At 39.7% G+C, this 19992-nt stretch overlaps 1 protein-coding gene across 9 annotated transcripts in view; it reads left to right on the plus strand.

Moving 5' to 3' along the window:
• SLF2 (SMC5/6 complex localization factor 2) overlaps positions 1-19992 on the plus strand; it is a 62485-nt gene that overhangs the window by 37378 nt on the left and 5115 nt on the right. For 7 of the 9 annotated variants that reach the window (XM_035268782.3, XM_054243243.2, XM_078346276.1 and 4 more), the window contains exons 12-19: positions 5053-5155; positions 6041-6217; positions 7657-7754; positions 8361-8448; positions 10577-10708; positions 11337-11414; positions 16558-16644; positions 19052-19120. In XM_035268782.3, coding sequence (XP_035124673.1) covers positions 5053-5155; positions 6041-6217; positions 7657-7754; positions 8361-8448; positions 10577-10708; positions 11337-11414; positions 16558-16644; positions 19052-19120 — 832 coding nt within the window. The remainder of the gene's footprint in view (positions 1-5052; positions 5156-6040; positions 6218-7656; positions 7755-8360; positions 8449-10576; positions 10709-11336; positions 11415-16557; positions 16645-19051; positions 19121-19992) is intronic. The other 2 variants (XM_009010168.5, XM_078346275.1) reach the window with 1 other exon arrangement.

Genomic DNA, 19992 nt, shown 5'->3' on the forward strand with positions numbered 1-19992 from the left:
TTATCCCTTTCTTCCAGGTTTACTAGTTTATGTGCATAGAGTTGTTTGTAATAATCTCTGATGATGGTTTGAATTTCTGTGGAATCTGTGGCGATATCCCCTTTATTGTTTTTTATTGCATCTTTTATTCTCTCTTTTCTTTTTTATTAATCTGGCTAGTGGTCTATTCAGCTCCTGGATTTATTGATTTTTTGAAGGGTTTTTTGTGTCTCTATCTCCTTCAGTTCTGCTCTGAGCTTAGTTATTTCTCGTCTTCTGCTAGATTTTGAGTTTTTTTATCTTGCTCCTCTAGCTCTTTCAATTTTGACGATAGGGTGTCGATTTTAGATCTCTCCTTGCTTCTCATGTGGGCATTTATTGCTATATATTTTCCTCTAGAGACTGCTTTAAATGTGTCCCAGAGATTCTGGTATGTTGTGTCTTCTTTCTTGTTGGTTTCGAAGAACTTCTTTATTTCTGCCTTCATTTCATTGTTTTTCTAGTCAGCATTCAAGAGCCAGTTGTTCAGTTTGCATGAAGCTGTGCGGTTCTGAGTTAGTTTCTGAATTCTGAGTTCTAACTTGATTGCACTGTGGTCTGAGAGACTGTTTGTTATGATTTCCATTCTTTTGCATTTGCTGAGGAGTGATTTACTTCCAATTATGTGGTCAATTTTAGAGTAGGTGTGATGTGGTGCTGAGAAGAATGTATATTCTGTGGATTTGGGGTGGAGAGTTCTGTAAATATCTATTAGGTTTGCTTGGTCCAGGTCTAAGTTCAAGTCCTAGATATCCTTGTTAATTTTCTGTCTCGTTGATCTGTCTAATATTGACAATGGGGTGTTAAAGTCTCCCACTATTATTGTGTGGGAGTCTAAGTCTCTCTGCAAGTCATTAAGAACTTGCCTTATGTATCTGGGTGCTCCTGTATTGTGTGCCTATATATTTAGGATCGTTAGCTCTTCTTGTTGCATTGATCCTTTTACCATTATGTAATGTCCTTCTTTGTCTCTTTGATCTTTGTTGGTTTAAAGTCTATTTTATCAGAGATGAGAATTGCAACTCCTGCTTTTTTTGCTCTCCGTTTGCTTGGTAAATCTTCCTCCATCCCTTTATTTTGAGCCTTTGTGTATCCTTGCATGTGAGATGGGTTTCCTGGATACAGCACACCAATGGGTTTTGACTTTTTATCCAATTTGCCTGCCTGTGTCTTTTGATTAGGGCATTTAGCCCATTTACATTTAGGGTTAATATTGTTATGTGTGAATTTGATACTGCCATTTTGATGCTAGCTGGCTGTTGCCTGTTAGTTGATACAGTTTCTTCATTGTATTGATGCTCTTTAGCATTTGGTATGTTTTTGGAGTGGCTGGTACTGGTTGTTCCTTCTATGTGTAGTGCCTCTTTCAGGAGCTCTTGTAACGCAGGCCTGGTGGTGATGAAATCTCTGAGTACTTGCTTGTTCACAAAGGATTTTATTTTTCCTTCACTTATGAAGTTTAGTTTGGCTGGATATGAAATTCTGGGTTGAAAGTTCTTTTCTTTAAGTTCTTTTCTTGCCACTCTCTTCTGGCTTGTAGGATTTCTGCCGAGAGATCTGCTGTGAGTCTGTTGGGCTTCCCTTTGTGGGTAACCCGACCTTTCTCTCTGGCTGCTTTTAGCATTTTCTCCTTCATTTGAACCTTGGTGAATCTGACGATTATGTGCCTTCGGGTTGCTCTTCTTGAGGAATATCTTTGTGGTGTTCTCTGTATTTCCTGGAGTTGAATATTGGCCTGCCTTGCTAGGTCGGGGAAGTTTTCCAGGGTAATATCCTGAAGAGTATTTTCCAGCTTGGATTAATTCTCTCTGTCACATTCAGGTACACCTATCAAATGTAGATTAGGTCTTTTCACATAGTCCCATATTTCTTGGGGACTTTGTTCATTCCTTTTACCCTTTTTTTTCTAATCTTGCCTTCTTGTTTTATTTCATTGAGTTGATCTTCGACCTCTGATATCCCTTCTTCTGCTTGGTCAGTTCGGCTGTTGAAACTTGTACATGCTTCTCGAAGTTTTCATGTTGTGTTTTTCAGCTCTATCAATTCACTTATATTCCTCTCTAAGTTGTCTATTCTCATTAGCAGTTCATCAAATCTTTTTTCAAGGTTCTTAGTTTCTTTGCATTGGGTTAGAACATGTTCTTTTAGCTCACAGAAGTTTCTTATTACCCACCTTCTGAAGCCTGATTCTGTCAATTCATCACACTCATTCTCTATCCAGCCTTGTTCCTTTGCTGGTGAGGAGTTGTGATCCCTTGTAGGAGAAGAGGCGTTCTGGTTTCAGGTGCTTTCATCCTTTTTGCGCTGGTTTCTTCCCATCTTTGTGGATTTATCCACCCGTCGTCTTTGTAGTTGTTGACTTTCAGATTGGGTCTCTGAGTGGACGTCCAGTTTGTTGATGATGAAGTTATTTCCTTTTGTTTCTTAGTTTTCCTTCTAACAGTCTGGCCTCTCTGCTTTAGGACTGCTGAGGTCCACTTCAGGCCCTGCTTGCCTGGGGATCACCTGCAGCAGCTGCAGAACAGTAAGGGTTGCTGCCCATTTCTTCTTCTGCTATCTTTGTCCCAGAAGGATACCCACCAAATGTCGGTCTGATCTCTCCTTTATGAGGTGACTCTTTGGATATATGGGGGTAAGGGAGCTACTTGAAGAGATGGTCTGTCCTTTATAGGAGCTCAAGTGCTGAGCTGTGATCTCCATTGTTCATTTAGAGCTGCTGGGCAGGTATGTTTAAGTCTGCTGCAGCAGAACTCATAAACCCCTTTTATTTCCCCCCAGGTGCTCTGTGCCAAGTAGTTAGGGCTTTATTTATGAGTTTCCATTGTGCTGCTGCCTTTTTATCAGGGCTGCCCTGTCCAGCGAGGAGGCAGCTTAGTCATTGTCTACCTGCAGAGCTGAGCTGCTATGGGCTCTGCCCAGCTGCTGTGTGAACTTCCCTGCAGTCCCGTTTATACTGGTATAGTTAGAACTGCCTCAGCAAAGCCAGCCCACCTGTATAATGGCGGACTCTCTCTGTAGTGGCAGGTTGCCTCGGCAACAGTGGGCTGCCACAGTAATGGCGGACGCCCCTCTCACACAGAGCTGGACCTTCCTGGGTTCAGCTGTGCTTGCTGTGAAACTCTCAACCCAGAGCGTTTCCAATTGCTGTTTTTTTGTGGGGGTGGGACCAGCCAAGCCTGATCACCTGGCTCCCTGCCTCAGAGCCTTTTTTTTTAGTTGAACAGTCGACTCCCAGGTGTTCCAGTCGCCTGTTGAAAAGGCACTGGGATCTGTGTGATTTCCTGTGCAGTGACCCACTGTGCCAGCTGAAGCAGCGGTGCTGAGATTCACGGCGTTTTTTTGCTCGGGAATCTCCTGGCCTGGCTCCCTGTTTCAGTCCCCTTTTTAATCAGATGAATGGGCAACTCTGCCTTCCTGGAGCTCCAATCACCAGCTAAAACAGTGCCCAGACCTGTGTATTTTGTATGGAGAACCGCCGTCCCGGGGCGCTGGCAAAGCAGCTGCGCTGGCGACTCCTGGGGCTCATCCACCTGGGATTCTCATGGTCTGTGGGCAATAAAAATCTGTCTGGAAATGCGGCGTCCACTCACCCTCTGTGCTTTCACTGAGAGCTGCAATCCTGAGCTGCTCCTAATCGACCATTTTGGATCTAACCTCATGTATTTCTTCTTAAACCACAGCGGGACCTATATTCATATTTGTTTTTTTATACATAAAATGCCAATGGAAGGAAGAACTAAAACTAGTAGTAATTGTCTTAGGGAGGAAATTAATAGTTATAAAGAACGGAGCTGGGAGGGCAGTTTATTACAGCATACTGTACCTTAATGTATTTTGATTTTATTTAAACCATATAGGCTGGGCATGGTGGCTCACACCTGTAATCCCAGCACTTTGGGAGGCCAAGGCAGGTGGATCACCTGAGGTTGGGAGTTTGAGACCAGCCTGACCAACATGGAGAAACCCTGTCTCTACTAAGAATACAAAATTAGCCAGGTGTGGTGGCTCATGCCTATAATCCCAGCTATTCGGGAGGCTGAGGCAGGAGAATTGCTTGAACCCGGGAGGCAGAGGTTGCGGTGAGCTAAGATCGTGCCATTGCACTTCAGCCTGGGCAATAAAAGCAAAACTCTGTCTCTAAATAAATAAATAAAAGTATTATTTATTTCAAAAAATGTAAAATGTTATCTCTCTTTTGAAACGCAAGTTCATGCATCTCCTCTTTCATGAATCTTCACTGATAGCCTCTGGATAACCAGAATTAGAGTGCTTTAGATTGTTTCTGTATCTTGCTGTGGCAGTTTCTTTAGGCCACTTATGAGTCTTTTACCTATTATGAATTCTTTTTAGTCAGAGCCACCTTCTACATAGCTTTCTAACACCAAGAGCAATGAGGATAATACCATATAAAAGTAGCTTATTCAGCCAGGCGTAGCGGCTTATGCCTGTAATCCCAGCACTTTTGGAGACCGAGGCTAGTGGATCACAAGGGCAAGAGATCAAGACCCTCCTGGCTAACAGAGACGGGCGAAACCCTGTCTCTACTTAAAATCCAAAAATGAGCCAATCATGATGGCATGCACCTGTAGTCCCAGCTACTTGGGAGGCTGAGGCAGGAGGATCACTTGAACCTGGGAGGCAGAGGTTGTAGTCAGCCAAGATCACACCACTGTACTCCAGCCTGGGTGACAGCAAGACTCAGTCTAAAAAAAAAAATGTAACTTGTTCAAGAGAAAACTGATGGCATAAAGGTAGAAATTAGAAATCAGATTAATGTTAGCCTTGAGTCAGGGATAACAGATTGACCTGGATATGGCAGAAAAAGACTTTTGAAGGTAATGGAAATATTCTACTCCTTGATTTGAATGGTGGTTACGTTAGTATATGTGCTTATTAAAACTTAAAATGGTTACATTCCTTTTATTGTATGTAAATTATACCTTGATAAAACAGTTTTTTAAAAGCCCATTATTTTTTAAAGTGAGTAATATATTTTGTGCCTAACTTCACATTGCTTTACTCGCTTCTCAATAGTTCTGAGACGCAGACAACACCAGGAGGAAGAGAAAGTGAAGATTCATCTTATAAGCCAATTTTTTCAACTCTTCCTGAAACCAATATTTTAAATGTGGTTAAGGTAGGAAAAACTTGTGTGTGTCTTTTGCACAGAGCTAGAATAATTTAGTCTGTGGTTAAGGGTTTTTTAAAATAAAATCTTTTAGTTTCTTACCAGGTGATTTCCAGTCTCTGAAATTTCTTAGTAATAATCTTTGTGTTAAAGATTTTTTTGCTGTTTTTATTTTTGTTTTAATATTAGTGATGAACAGAAACTTTAGGTCAATTATATCATAAAACAGTTTTGAAACCAATAGTTTATTTATATGTAGGACGTATGAAGAAAAAAGTCTTTCAATGTAACTTAGTGATCAGAAGTTAATAACAGAGGTCGGGCGAGGTGGCTCATGCCTGTACTCCCAGCACTTCGGGGGGCTGAGGCATGCAGATCATCTGAGATCAGGAGTTCGAGACCAGCTTAGCCAACATGGTGAAACCCTGTCTCTACTAAAAATAAAATGAATTAGCCAGGCCTGCTGGTGGGTGCCTATAATCCCAGCTACTGGGGAGGCTGAGACAGGAGAATCACTTGAACCTGGGAGGTGGAGGAGGTTGCAGTGAACCGAGATTGCACCACTGCACTCCAGTCTGGGTAACAGAGTGAGAGCTTAAAAAAAAAAAAAAAAAGGAGGTCAAAAAAAGAAAGAGTTAATAATGACAGTGTGAAACATTTTTAGTGGCTGAATTGAATTGGTGATACTGAACCATTAAGAAAATGTCAAAAATGGAAAATGGAGAAGAAAATGCCACTTAATTCAACTATTAACATTGAGTAGTTCTTGCCTTCTGTTCTCTAGACATCTGATGTTTGTTTTCTGTATAGTTCTTTTTTGCATCTTTTGTCAAAAGATTTATAAGTAAAACATGACTCCTAAAATATTTTTGTCTGTGCATTTGTGTTAAACAGTTTCTGGGCTTGTGTACATCTATACATCCAGAAGGTTACCAGGATCGTGAAATAATGTTGCTGATTTTAATGTTGTTTAAAATGAGTTTGGAAAAACAGCTGAAACAGATTCCTCTAGTAGACTTTCAAAGCCTCCTGATAAACCTGATGAAAAACATCAGAGATTGGAACACAAAGGTATGTTACTTAAAACTTCATTATTAGTTTTTTATATAGCATTACAGTTTGACTCAGAGTGCATATGAAATTAATACTGTTTCTAAACTCAGTCAAGATCTTTGGCAGATTAAAAATGAACTGAGGGAGGGACTGTTTGCTGGAGCTATATTATTTAAATTCATGATAGTTGAATTTTTGCTAAAACTGCAGCTCTTCATCCAACAAAAATGTGTTTATTGGGGATTTCCTATGAACTAAGCATTAATGTAGTTGCTAGAGATTGAGCTGTGAAAGAGACAAAGCCTTTGCCTTCGTGGGGCTTTTGTCCTAGACAGAGGGTTAGATAAACAAGTAAATGTTGATTTTATTATGTCAGGTAGTAGTTAAGTACTACAAATTAAAATAAAGCGGGACATGAGTATAGCAAAGCCAGATGCTATGCTATTTCATATAAGGCAGTCAGGAAAGGGCCTTTCCAAAATGACCTTTGACCAGAGACCTAAATGAAATGATGGAGTGAGTCATTCCTACAACAAGAATTTGAGTTGAACTTCTGCAACCATATGGAGGATCAACATGTATAATTTTTGTTAGGCCTTTTTAAAAATTATATTTTTCAGTCTTTTTGGTGGAAAAATTAAAATATGCAAAAGTAGGACAAAGAGTATAGTAAATATCACCAGTTATTGAAACATAATCTTGTCTAATATAAAACTGACCATTTTAAAAAAAATTAATACACAATAGTAATGTATATTTTGGGGGTGTCAGACTATTTTTTTTAGACAGCATCCCCTGTCACCCAGACAGGAGTTCGTTGGCACAATCTTGTCTCAGTACAACCTCTGCCTCCCATGATTCTTATGCCTCAGCTTCCCAAGTAGCTGAGACGACAGACACGTGCCACCCTGCCCAGATAATTTCTGTGTATTTAATAGAAACAGGGTTTTACCATGTTGACCAGGCCAGTCTCAAATTCATGGCCTCAAGTGATCCACCTCCCTCAGCCTCCCAAAGTGCTGGGATTACAGGCGTGAGCCACCACACCCAGCCAGGTGTTAGGCTTTTAAACACACTGGAATAGGATCCTTAAAGTGCAAGAAATTCCAAATCAGGAGCATATATGATCTGGTACAACTCTCACACACGTTTGTATTTAGATCAATTTATCCTTCCAAGAAGGACTGCTTAAATATAGATGGAGATATGATGTAGTACAAAACATGAAAGCCAAGTGAAATTCTGGTAAATGTATTTGCTCAGCCCACTTGAAACAGTATAAGTAAACTGAGTCTGTGTATTATGTGCGTTTTAGCAGATTCTAGACTCCATGCTATTTCTAAAAATGTGTGCTCTATTTTGTACTAGTGCTTCCATTATGGCAAGAAGGGATGTAGATGATCTATTGGGTATTTGATTCCACTGTTCTGTTTGAAAAGAAACCTTTTCTTTTTCAGGTGCCTGAACTCTGTCTGGGCATAAATGAACTCTCCAGTCATCCCCACAACCTTCTGTGGTTGGTACAGCTGGTTCCTAATTGGACATCACGTGGAAGGTATTGAAAAGTGAGAATTCAACATTAAGAAATTTTATAATTTTATATTAATGAAATGCCTTGGGTTCTTTATTTTCATTCATCATTCTTTGAGTATTAGCTCAGAGGTGTTTATTTCATATTTAGTTGTGAGAAAAGGCATTAATAGCCGGATTCTGCATATTCTGATTCTTACTCAGATCATTATGTAATTTTTTTTTGAAACAGAGTCTCACTCTGTCACCCAAGCTGAATATTTTTAATTTTTAATTTTTAAATTTAGTTTATCTGATGCCTTAATACAGATTCCACAAAAATTAATGAATTAGCTTTTTTTGCTTTAGTAAAAAGAAATTTCAGCAATTAAAAAATAATTTTCTGTCAGTAAACCATCAGGGTCAAAGGCTATTAAATGATTTACTGAGCTTAAGATAACTCGTTTATGTACAAATATTTTACATGAAAATTGTACTATTCTGTAACAGCTTATATGTTCTTATACAGACTTCTCTTGAAACATTGCTTATATTTCCAATTAGAACTAGAACTCCTGTTGGCTCATTCATTTGCTTTTCAAACAGTATTAATTAAAATAACATTCTAAACACTTTTAACTTCTAATTCTAGGCAACTGAGACAGTGCCTCAGTCTGGTGATTATTTCAAAGCTTTTGGATGAGAAACATGAAGATGTTCCTAATGCCAATAATCTGCAGGTATCAATAAATATATTTTTATTTTTAATAAATGGGAGAGGTAATGAGGGTTATAGGGAAAATCAATGAACCCTAAGTCAAGGGTCGTAGGGTCAGAGCTCAGCTCTCAAGCATGATACTATTCATGTAATCTTTAGCAAACTTAGCAAGATCCAGTTTTTTCATCTGTGAAATGGATATAGTTTTGCACCTTCCACCACATAGGATGGTTATGGACAATCAGATGTGAATTAATATATAAACTACTGGGAAAATCATAGTGTGCAATTATAGGAATATGATGCCGTTTATTGAATTAGTTCAGCTTTTCCAAGTTAGCAATTTTATCACAAGTTTAGCAATTGCAAAACTGTTGTACATTGATCGAATCTTCAACCTGTTTTAATATTAGTCTTTTTAGATGATAGAGCTTATAGTTGCCTTCCAGTACTTGTTCAATAAGAATATATCATGTATATATGAGAGTGTGGGTAAACATGTCTGGCTGGTGCTGGGTGTGGTGGCTTGCACCTATAGTCCCAGCTACTTGGGAGGCCAAGACCAGAGAATCTTTTGAATCTAGGAGTTCAAGTTCAACCTAAGCAATATAGGGAGACTCTGTCTCTAATATATATATATATATTTTTAATTTGAAAAAGTGTCCTATGGAAGTCCCACTCTGAGAAGTTCTGAAGCCTTTTTTACAAACATTGATATCACTAATGGGGCTGCGTTGGTTGGATTTGAAAACTCACCATAGAACATGATCTTGATTTCTCTTTGTTCTTGTTCGAATTACAGTTTGGTACAAGGTATGCTGCCAGGACCAACGAATTAAAAAACAAAACAGTCCCAGCTACTCGGGAGGCTGAGGCAGGAAAATCACTTGAACCCAGGAGATAGAGGTTGCAGTGAGTCAAGATTGCACCACTGCACTCCAGCTTGGGCAACAGAGTGAGATTTCATCTCAAAAAAAAAGATACCATGAGATGGAGAGATTGATGGGCACAGCTGGTTTCTGCTGTAGTAGAGTTGAGGTACATTTGATTCCAGATATATGGGGATCATGCTGGAGCTACCAGGGTAGTTAGCTAATAGCTCTCATTCCTTTCAATGAGAGCTTTTCATTTTCTTTTTTTTTTTTCTTTTTTTTTGAGAAGGAGTGCGGTGGCGCTATCTCAGCTCACTGCAACCTCCACCTCCCAAGTGATTCTCCTGCCTCAGCTTCCCAAGTATCTGGGATTACAGGTGCGTACCACCACACCCAGCTCATTTTTTGTACTTCTGGTAGAGACAGGGTTTCACCACGTTGGCCAGGGTGGTCTCAGTCTCTTTACCTTGTGATCTGCCCATCTAAGCCTCCCAAAGTGCTGGGATTACAGGATCGAGCCACCGTGCCCAGCTGTAAAATAGAATAATTAACTGAATGATTACATGAATAATTTAATCCTCAAATTCACTAACTGATATTCAAATTACAATCTAGTTGTGATTTTTACCCCAAATTCTTATAGTTCTTTCCAGAATTCAATGACTTCTAACCACAGGGAGAGTCAACTTTGTTGACTTTCAAATAATTTAACAGAGAAAGCATTCCCTGTGGACTCTATATAATATTATTTGGTCTCCTAAGAATTTATCCTAAGTTACAAGTACTAAATCTTTAATTTGATATCCCCCTTTTATTTTGACAGAGTTTTGCTCTGTTGCCCAGGCTGGAGTGCTGTGGCACCATCTCGGCTCACTGCAACCTCCACCCCGTGGATTCAAGCAATTCTCGTGCCTCAGCCTCCTGAGTAGCTAGGACTACAGGCATGCACCACCATGCCCAACTTATTTTTGTATTTTTAGTATAGACAAGGTTTCTCCATGTTGGTCAGGCTGGTTTCAAACTCCTGACCTCAGGTGATCCACCTGTCTTGGCCTCTTTAAAGTGCTAATTATAGGCATGAACCACCTCACCTGGCCATTTAAAATCCCTTTTTAAGCATCTGAGAAGTTTTACGTAAAGAGGAAATGGATATTGTTCAAGAGTAAAGAAAGCTATAATAAAAGGACAAAATGAAAAAGGACACACTGGAACAAGTAACCTAAGAAAGAGCAACTGTATTATTTAGCTTTGTTCAATGTCATCTCTTTCTTTTGATAGGTATCAGTCCTACATCGCTATCTTGTACAAATGAAGCCTTCTGATTTGTTAAAGAAAATGGTCTTAAAGAAAAAGGCTGAACAACCAAATGGCACTATTGATGACAGTCTTCATTTAGAACTTGAAAAGCAGGTATCCAGCACTTGAAGATCTCAAAGAGTACATAGAAGCATAACTGATGGCCGGGTGTGGTGGCTCACGCCTGTAATCCAAGCACTTTGGAGGCCAAGGCGGGTGGATCACCTAAGGTCAGGAGTTTAAGACCAGCCTGACCAACATGGTGAAACCCCATCTTTTAAAAAAAAAAAAAGAAGCATAACTGATAATACCAGCTTCCTAAGCATAGATTGATAATGTAGGCATTTGTGGATTTGGACACTAGATACATTCCAGCAAACATAATTTTAAAGCGAATGATATTTTTAATGTATTGATATCATGAAATCTTCCATAAATCTGAGAGTTGTAAATTTAGGTAAAAGGGTGGTTGTTGGTGATTTGCTCCCAAGAGCATTTTTTGTAGCCCTTTATTAGGGCAGTCATGAGGTCATGAATCATTTACCGTGATTCATGGTAAAAGAATGCACTTGAGTTAGAATTCAGAAACCCTAGTTTAAATGCTTGGCTTTTCCTTACTGACCAGCTGGGTTAACTTTAACATATCCTTTTTCCTTCCTGGGCAACTTTCCTAATGTGTAAATTGGAATGACATCTATGCTAGCTAATTCATAGGTGTTAATTGTATTCATTTCTCTAACAGGCATATTACCTGACCTACATTCTTCTTCATTTAGTCGGTGAAGTTAGTTGTTCTCATTCTTTTTCTTCTGGACAACGGGTAGGTAGTGTTTAGTGTCGTTGCTGCTGTTTTTAAATAGTTGTCACTATTGATGGAATGAGTGAACATGCTTTATATAGGAGAAAACTTAATAAAAGCTTACTGATTTTGCTATAATAATTTACATGTATACCAGAAAGAGGGGCATGATAGTGGTCTTGTAACCATATCGAAAAGAATTGTCAGCCTGGCACCATGGCTCATGCCCATAATCCCTAAACTTTGGGATGCCAAGGTGGGTGGATCACCTGAGGTCGGGAGTTCGTTCAAGACCAGCCTGGCCAACATGGTGAAACACCATCTCTACTAAAAATACAAAAAAAGTAGTTGTGTGTGGTGGTGGGTGCCTGTATTCCCAGCTGTTTGGGAGGTTGAGGCAGGAGAATCACTTGAACCCAGGAGGTGCAGGTTACAGTGAGCGGAGATTGAGCCACTATACTCCAGCCTGGGCAGCAACAGTGAAACTCCATCTCAAAAAAAAAAAAAAAAGGAATTGTCAGCAAATGTTAGTTCTGTTTGTTGGAGTGGAACTTAACCATTATACCTTGGCAATAGTATAATATTTTCATAAGATAGCAACTTACCAAATATCAAATGGGCCAGTGTTGTGCTGGACCCGTATTGACTCCAGTAGAAATGGCAGTCAAGTGGCAGCATGCTGCACAGGAGAAATCTTACCATTTATAGACACCGTGCAGTTTATATGGCATTTTCACTTAGCACCCTCTACCTAGCAACCTCCATTTAATCCGGAAGAAAGGGCCTCCATCCCCTGTGGAGATCCCTTGTGTGGCCTTCCAAGGGATGGGCCGGGGATTCAGATGTCCTTCATAGATAAGGAGTGAAACTCCAGATTGGCCACTCCCAGATTCCTTAGCTCAGGACTCCAATTATATATTCTTCTTAGACTATAGGTTCATTTTCAGAATATGCTTAAGTTACTGCTGTCAGCTGCATCTGTCATACAGCCAGCTATTAGCTCCTCTCTTCCCATCTCTTCTCCCTTCCCCTTTTTTTTCCTTTAGAAATAACATTTGCCTTCAAAATTAAACTGATGGTAAGGCAGGCTACTTTAGAAATGCATTTCTAAATTATCTTCCCATATTAAGATTTTCATTTTGAATTATTTTATTCTTCCCATATCCCTGGGGAAAGTTCTTGCTTAATTCCTCTTGTTTATATCTTAACTACTCTAATTCCTGTTTTAAAATGTAGGCCCGCTGTGGTGGCTCACGCCTATAATCCCAGGGCTTTGGGAGGCCAAGGCAGGCAGATCACTTGAGGTCAGAAATTCAAGACCAGCCTGGCTAACATGATGAAACCCTGTCTACTAAAAATGCAAAAAAATTAGCTAGGCATGGTGGCAGATGCCTGTAATCCCAGCTACTCCAGAGGATAAGGGAGGAGAACCGCCTGAACCCAGGAGGTGGAAGTTGCAGTGAGTTGATATACCACCACACTCCAGCCTGGGCAACAGAGGGAGACTCCACCTCAAAAAAACAAAAAACATAGTATCTACTAGACATGATAGAAAAGACACAAGACCAGTTCTTGCGTTTTTATAAATGCTATTGTGCATAAAACTCTGTTTGCAGCCAGGTGCGGTGGCTCACGCCTATAACCCCAGCACTTTGGGAGGCCAAGGTAGGTGGATCACCTGAAGTAAGAAGTTTGAGACCAGCCTGACCAACATGATGAAACCCCTTCGTTACTAGAAATACAAAAATTAGCCAAACATAGTTGTGGGTGCCTGTAATCCCAGCTACTTGGGAGGCTGAAGCAAAATTGCTTGAACTCAGGAGGCAGAGGTTGCAATGCTCCAAGTTGGCACCATTGCCCTCCAGCCTGGGCCACAGGAGCAAAACTCTGTCTCAAAAAAAAAAAAAAAGTGTTTGCTCTCCTGATTGGAGGCTAATGTAGTGATCTGTCTGTAATGTTGTTATATGGTTTTTATATTTTTCAAATTACCTTCTTTTTTTTTTGAGATGGAGTCTTACCCTGTTGTCCAGGCTAGAGTGCAGTGGTATGGTCTTGGGTCACTGCAACCTCCACCTCCCAGGTTCAAGCGATTCTCCTGCCTCAGCCTCCTGTGTAGCTGGGATTACAGGCACTAGCCACCACGCCCAGCTAATTTTTATATTTTTAGTAGAGACCGGGTTTCACCATGTTGGCCAGGCTGGGCTCAAACTGCTGACCTTGTGATCCGCCCGCCTTGGCCTCCCAAAGTGCTGGGATTACAGGCATGAGCCACTGCACCTGGCTATAAATTACTTTTTATGATTAAAAAAGTCAGTGACTGGGCATGGTGGCTCATGCCTGTAATCCCAGCACTTTGGGAGTCCAAGTCAAGAGGATCGTTTGAGCCCAGGAGCCCAGGAGTTCAAGAGCAGCCTGGGCAATGCCATCTCTATTAAAAAAAAAAAAAAAAAAGTGATTATTGTAAAATTTAAATAAGGTAGAAAGTGAAAGACTCCTACAATCCAATGCCCTCCTGTAAATTTCTTCACAATTTACTAATACGTTACATGTACTAACAATTACTTTAACAAAATGGAATCATACTATTAGTATCATTTGCAACTTCCTTTTTTTCCTTTTTAACATATTAGTACTTGGTTGGCCGCAGTGGCTCACAGCTGTTATCCTCACATTTTGGGAAGCTGAGGTACACAGATTGCTTTAGCCCAGGAGTTCAAGACCAGCCTGGGCAACATAGCAAAATGCCATCTTTACAAAAAACAAAATCAGTTAGCTGGGCATGGTGATACATGCCTGTAGTCCCAGAAGCTACTTGGGAGGCTGAGGTAGGAGGAACACCTGAGCCCAAGGAGGTCAAGGCTGCCATGTGCTGTGGTCATGCCACTGCCCTCCAGCCCAGGTGACAGAGTGAGAGCCTGTCTCAAAAAATATCTAAAAAATCAAATATTAGCACTTCTGTCTAATAACTATAGCATTTTGAAGCCTTTATTGATAAACAGTATGTTTTTTGTGATTATACATAGTGTTAACATGAACATGCCTATTTCATTCATGCCATATTCATCAAAGATATATGAATATGAAAGATATTCATATATCTTTGCCTATTTCGGCAAGCATAGCTATAAGGTAAATTCCTAGAAGTAGAATTACCGGATCAAAAATTTATAAATATTTCAAATTTTAATTATTTTAAATAGCTATTATCACATTTTCACCCCAGAAAGTGTTCATTTACATTCTCACCAAGTATATATGAGAGAACTGCTTAGGTCTCTACATTTGTAAAATTTAAGATGCTTAATTTTTCAAAGAATTGAGTATGAACCTCTATTAGTGAAAGCTTATGTTGTTCCTACATAAAAAAAAAAAAAATAGGGCCAGGTGTGGTGTCTCATGCCTGTAATCCCAACACTTTGGGAGGCAGGGCAAGAAGGATTACTTGAGCCTAGGAGTTTAAAATCAGCTTAGGCAACATAGCAAGATGCTGTCTGTACAAAAAAATCAAAAACAAAAACTAGCCAGGTGTGGTGGCACACACCTGTAGTCCCAGCTACCCAAAAGACTGAGATGCGAAGATTGTTTGAGCCCAAGAATTCAAAGCTGCAGTGAGCTATGATCCCACCACTGCTTAGCCTGGGCAACAGGGCAAGACCATATCTCTTAAAAAAAAAATCTCAAACTGATTTTCCTGTAAGAATTCCCATGTATACCAGAAAGAGGGGCAGGATAGTGGTCTTGTAACCATGTCATATTGAAAAGAATTATTTGTCAGCAAATGTTAGCTCTGTTTGTTGGAGTGGAACTTAACCATTATACCTTGGCAATAGTATAATATATTCATAAGATACCAACATCAAATATTAAATAGGCCAGTGTTGTGCTAGCCAAGCGCAGTGGCTCATGCTTGTAATCTCAACACATTGGGAGGCTGAAGTGGGAGGATCACTTGAAGCCAGGCATTTGACATTAGCCTTGGCAACAAAGTAAGACCCTGTCTCTACAAAAAAATTTAAAAATTAAAAAAAAAAAAAATTGGCTAGGTGTGATGGCTCACACCTATTATTCCAGCACTTTGGGAGGCTGAGGCAGGTGGATCACCTGAGGTCAGGAGTTTGAGACCAACCTGGCCAATATGATGAAACCTTGTCTCTACTGAAAATGCAAAAATTATCTGGGCATGGTTATAATTCCAGTTACTCTGGAGGCTGAGGTAGAGAATTGCCTGAACCTGGGAGTTGGAGGTTGCAGTGAGCTAAGATCCCACCACTGCACTCTAGCCTCGGTGACACGGCAAGACTCTGTCTCAGGAAAAAAAAAAAAACAAAAAACAAAAAACTGGGCATGGTGGCGCATGCCTGTAACCCTAGCTAATCAGGAGGCTGAGACTGGAGGATGTTGAACTGGGGAGTTCGAGGGTGCAGTGAGCTATAATTGTGCCACTGCACTCCAACCTGGCAATAGAGCCAGACCCATTTCTTTAAAAAAAATTTGGGGCTAGGCGTGGTGGCTCATGCCTGTAATCACAGCACTTTAGGAGGCCGAGGGGGGTGAATCACCTGAGGTCGGGAGTTCAAGACCAGCCTGACCAACAAGGAGAAACCCCATCTACTAAAATACAAAATTAACCAGGCGTGGTGACGCATGCCTGTAATCCCAGCTACTCGGGAGGCTGAGGCAGGAAAATCAGTTGAACCCAGGAGGCAGAGGTTGCAGTGACCAAGATCATGCCATTATACTCCAGCCTGGGTAATAAGAGCAAAACTCTGTCTCAAAAAAAAATTTTTTAATTAAAAAAGAGAAAACACACTAGCTCTTATCTGAATATTTTATTAGAGAATGTGTTAAAAGAAGGACTTTTTAAGTTTCTGAGCATTACATTACCCAGTTGGAGCTCTGGGGTTAATTTTCATTAATATGAGTTATAATGCATAGCAAAACAACTTTTGTTATAATGTATAGTTTTTAAACCTGTAATCTCACTGTCATGGAAGCCACTACTTTCACTGATACAACTACTGTTACGTTGGATGGTTAACATCAGTCATTGCTATCAGGAATAGTAGATTTTTAAATGATTTAGTTGTTCTAACTGCATAATTTCTTCTTCGTTAATTTGTAATGCATCAGAGTTGTTTTCATTCCTGGCATTTGTTTTGCACAGAAACACTTTGTGCTGCTCTGTGGGGCTTTGGAAAAGCATGTTAAATGTGATATTAGGGAAGATGCAAGACTTTTTTACAGAACTAAGGTAAGTGTGTTTTTTCTTTTATTTCTCTCTTTTTTTTGGCTTAATCTTGGTTGTATTAATATTTAAGGATAGAAGCATACAGGCCTGTATCAGAAAAAGAACATAAAAGTCTGGGCACGGTGGCTCATACCTGCAATCCCAATACTTTGTGAGGCCAAGGCAGAAGGATTGCTTGAAGCCAAGAGTTCAAGACCAGCCTGGGCAACATAGCAAGACTCCATCTCTACAAAAATTTTGAAAACTGGCCAGGCATGGTGGCACGCACTTGTAATTCCACATCGTTGGGAGGCTGAGGAAGGAGGATCACTGCAGCCTCAGAGTTTGAGGTTGCAATGAGCTGTGAACACACCATTGGCATCCCAGCCTGGGAGACAGAGTAGGACTCTGTCTCAAAACAGAAACGTGTAAGATTAGAAATAGGACTTTCTCCTTAACAGCAGAACTCAGTTCCTGTTAGATTCATGTAGCTAAATTAAAAGTGAAAGAAAAAAAGCTCAAAGCAAATACACTTTTCACTTTCTTTTTGGTTCTGAAACGTCTAACACCCAAGGAGAAAAATTCCAGACACTTTTAAAATACTTTTTTCTAAATATAAAAATGAGCCAGGTATGGTGGCATGCACCTGTAGTCCCAGCTATTCAGGAGGCTGAGGAAGAGGAATCACTTGAACCCAGGAGGCGGAGCTTGCAGTGAGCTGAGATCGCGCCACTGCACTCCAGCCTGGATGACAGAGCAAGTCTCTGTCTCAAAAATGCCTTTTTTTTTATTCCAATATTATCATTTAGCTTTGGTGATGTAACGCAATGCTGATTCTTTTTGCCTCTTGTATTTGGATAGTTATTAAAGTCTCAGCTTTGTAACTTAACATCTTAGATTAATTAGCTGCAAAGGTTAGTATTTGAACAATGCCCATGTGGATTTAGTATATGTATTTATTTTAGTAAATTTAAGTTAAATACAAAAATAAGCAACTAATGAAATTGTTATCAGATTTCTGATTTTCAAATACATGAAGGGGATAGCTCTTTGCCCTAGAGTAGAACCTGAGTTTCAGAAGCACATTCTTTTGAGTATTCGCTGACTAGAATTGCTGGCCTGTAGAACTTCGTAGTGGCTGTTACTGACAGACATGCTCAAAGGGGACCATCCAAGTTTTGTTTCTTAAAGACAAGGGCTTGGCACAGATTGTTGCCAGTGCTTCTCTTAAAGTGGAAAGTGACACAGTGGTCTGTGGAAATTGCCTCAGGGAGTGGTCCTGCTGAAGCAGGCAAGTTGCCTGCCTCTCCAAAAGGCTCTGTTGCAGAAAAGTTGGTGATTGATTTGGAGAAATTTAATTTGCCAAACCGTACATGGAGAAAAAAGCAGAGATTGTAATTTACTTTATAAATGTAAAGCTGCTATGAAATTCCTGAGTTGTTTAAAACATTTTTCTCAAACAGTCATATTCAATAGCTAATTGAGAATCCCTGGAGTGCTAGAGTTTGGTATTTGTGGTAACTTAGAGACTTTTGTGGTAATTTGGAGACTTGCTAAACCTCCAAATGTAGGAATATACTAGATATTTAAAGGGGATTAATAGTAATTGGGCAAAAACATAGAGAGGAGTAACAGTGAATTTTGGATCTTCTAATAATGTGGAGAGGAACAAATAAACCTTCTTTTTTAATTATTTTATTTTAATTTTAATTTTTTTGAGATGGAGCTTTGTTCTTGTTGCCCAGGCTGGAGTGTGATGGCACAATCTCGGCTCACTGCAACCTTCACCTCCCAGGTTCAAGCGACTCTTCTGCCTCAGCCTTCCTAGTAGCTGAGATCATAGGCACCTGCCACTACACCCAGCTAATTTTGTATTTTTAGTAGAAACAGGGTTTCTCCATGTTGGTTAAGCTGGTCTCAAATTCCCTACCTCAGGTGATCTACCCACCTCAGCCTCCCAAAGTGCTGGAATTACAGACATGAGCCACTGTGCCCAGCCAGGTGAACATTTTTTTAATGGCCTTAATCCTTTCAAATGGAAGCTGGGAAGGGAAGGCAGGGAACAGCCAAAGCCTTGGGTCCTGTTGACACAGACCACCCTTCAGCTTCTCTATCTGGGTGTTCGGAAGCCAGCAAGGTAAAATTGAGTTCCTCTGAAGGCAGAGAATGTGTTTTTCTGGATGATCTTTAATAACAGGAAAATTAAATCCTAAGTAGTCAGTAGTTTCGATTTTGGTGATGAAGGAAAATCTTATTACTATGATTTGAAAGCTCCTCCAAAAGATGAGGAGTGTATTTTCTCTTTGTTGACAGAATTGAGCTATTGAGTGTGGGCCTGATGCAGCTGTCAGATCTTTTGTGTAGTGTTAAGCTGATTGTAGGTGAGGATGTTTTGATCTGATCGCTTTTTCCCTATTTAATATTTTTAAAGGTGAAAGACTTGGTCGCCAGGATACATGGAAAATGGCAGGAAATAATCCAGAACTGTCGGCCTACTCAGGTGTCGTTTTATTATTTAGTTTCACTTAATCTTAATAGTTTCGCTAAATGATACTTTTCATACTGTTTGAAAGAAAGTAGAGTATAACACTGTACTTGCTTCTAGTTATCTTAAGATAAACTGAAAACGCTGAGTTTTTGTTTGCTTTATATTCATTAATTTATTTCCAGAAGTGGTTCAGCCCATTTTAAAATATTACATTGCATCACGTAGAGGTTATTCAATGAAGAGTATTTTTAAGACAGCTCTATTAAGATAGAATTCACATACAATACATTTTACCCATTTGACATGTACAGTGGTTTTTATTCACAGAGTAAATACCATCACCACAGTCTAATTTTAGAACATTTTTGTCACCCCCAAAAAGAAATCCCACACCCATTAGCAGTCATTCCCCTTTCCCCTGCTACCTTGATTCCCCTCCTGCCTCCTCCCAAGCCCTAGGCAAACACTAATCTACTTTCTGTCAGTATAGATTTCTCTATTCTGGACATCTGTAAATGAGATATACTGTGTAGTCTTTTGTAATTGGCTGCTTTCAGTTAATATTATGATAAGTGAATCCATGTTATGTCATGTCTATCCCTTCTATTGCCAAATAAGTTTCCACTGTTTAGATATATCACATTTATTTATCCACTTATTAGACATTTGTATTGTTTTCACATTCTGGCTATTACAAATAATGTTTCCACGAACATTTGTATGCAAGTTTTTATGTGAATATACGTTCTCAAATGAAACATTTGAAAAGGAAGTTGAATTGCTGAGCCATATGGTAATTCTATGTTAAGTGTTTTAAGAAACTACCAGACTGTTTTCCAAAGTGACTGCATCATTTTATATTCCCACCAGAATGTATGAGGTTT

Source organism: Callithrix jacchus, chromosome 12 (genome assembly GCF_049354715.1).
Source record: "Callithrix jacchus isolate 240 chromosome 12, calJac240_pri, whole genome shotgun sequence".
NCBI lineage: Eukaryota > Metazoa > Chordata > Mammalia > Primates > Cebidae > Callithrix > Callithrix jacchus.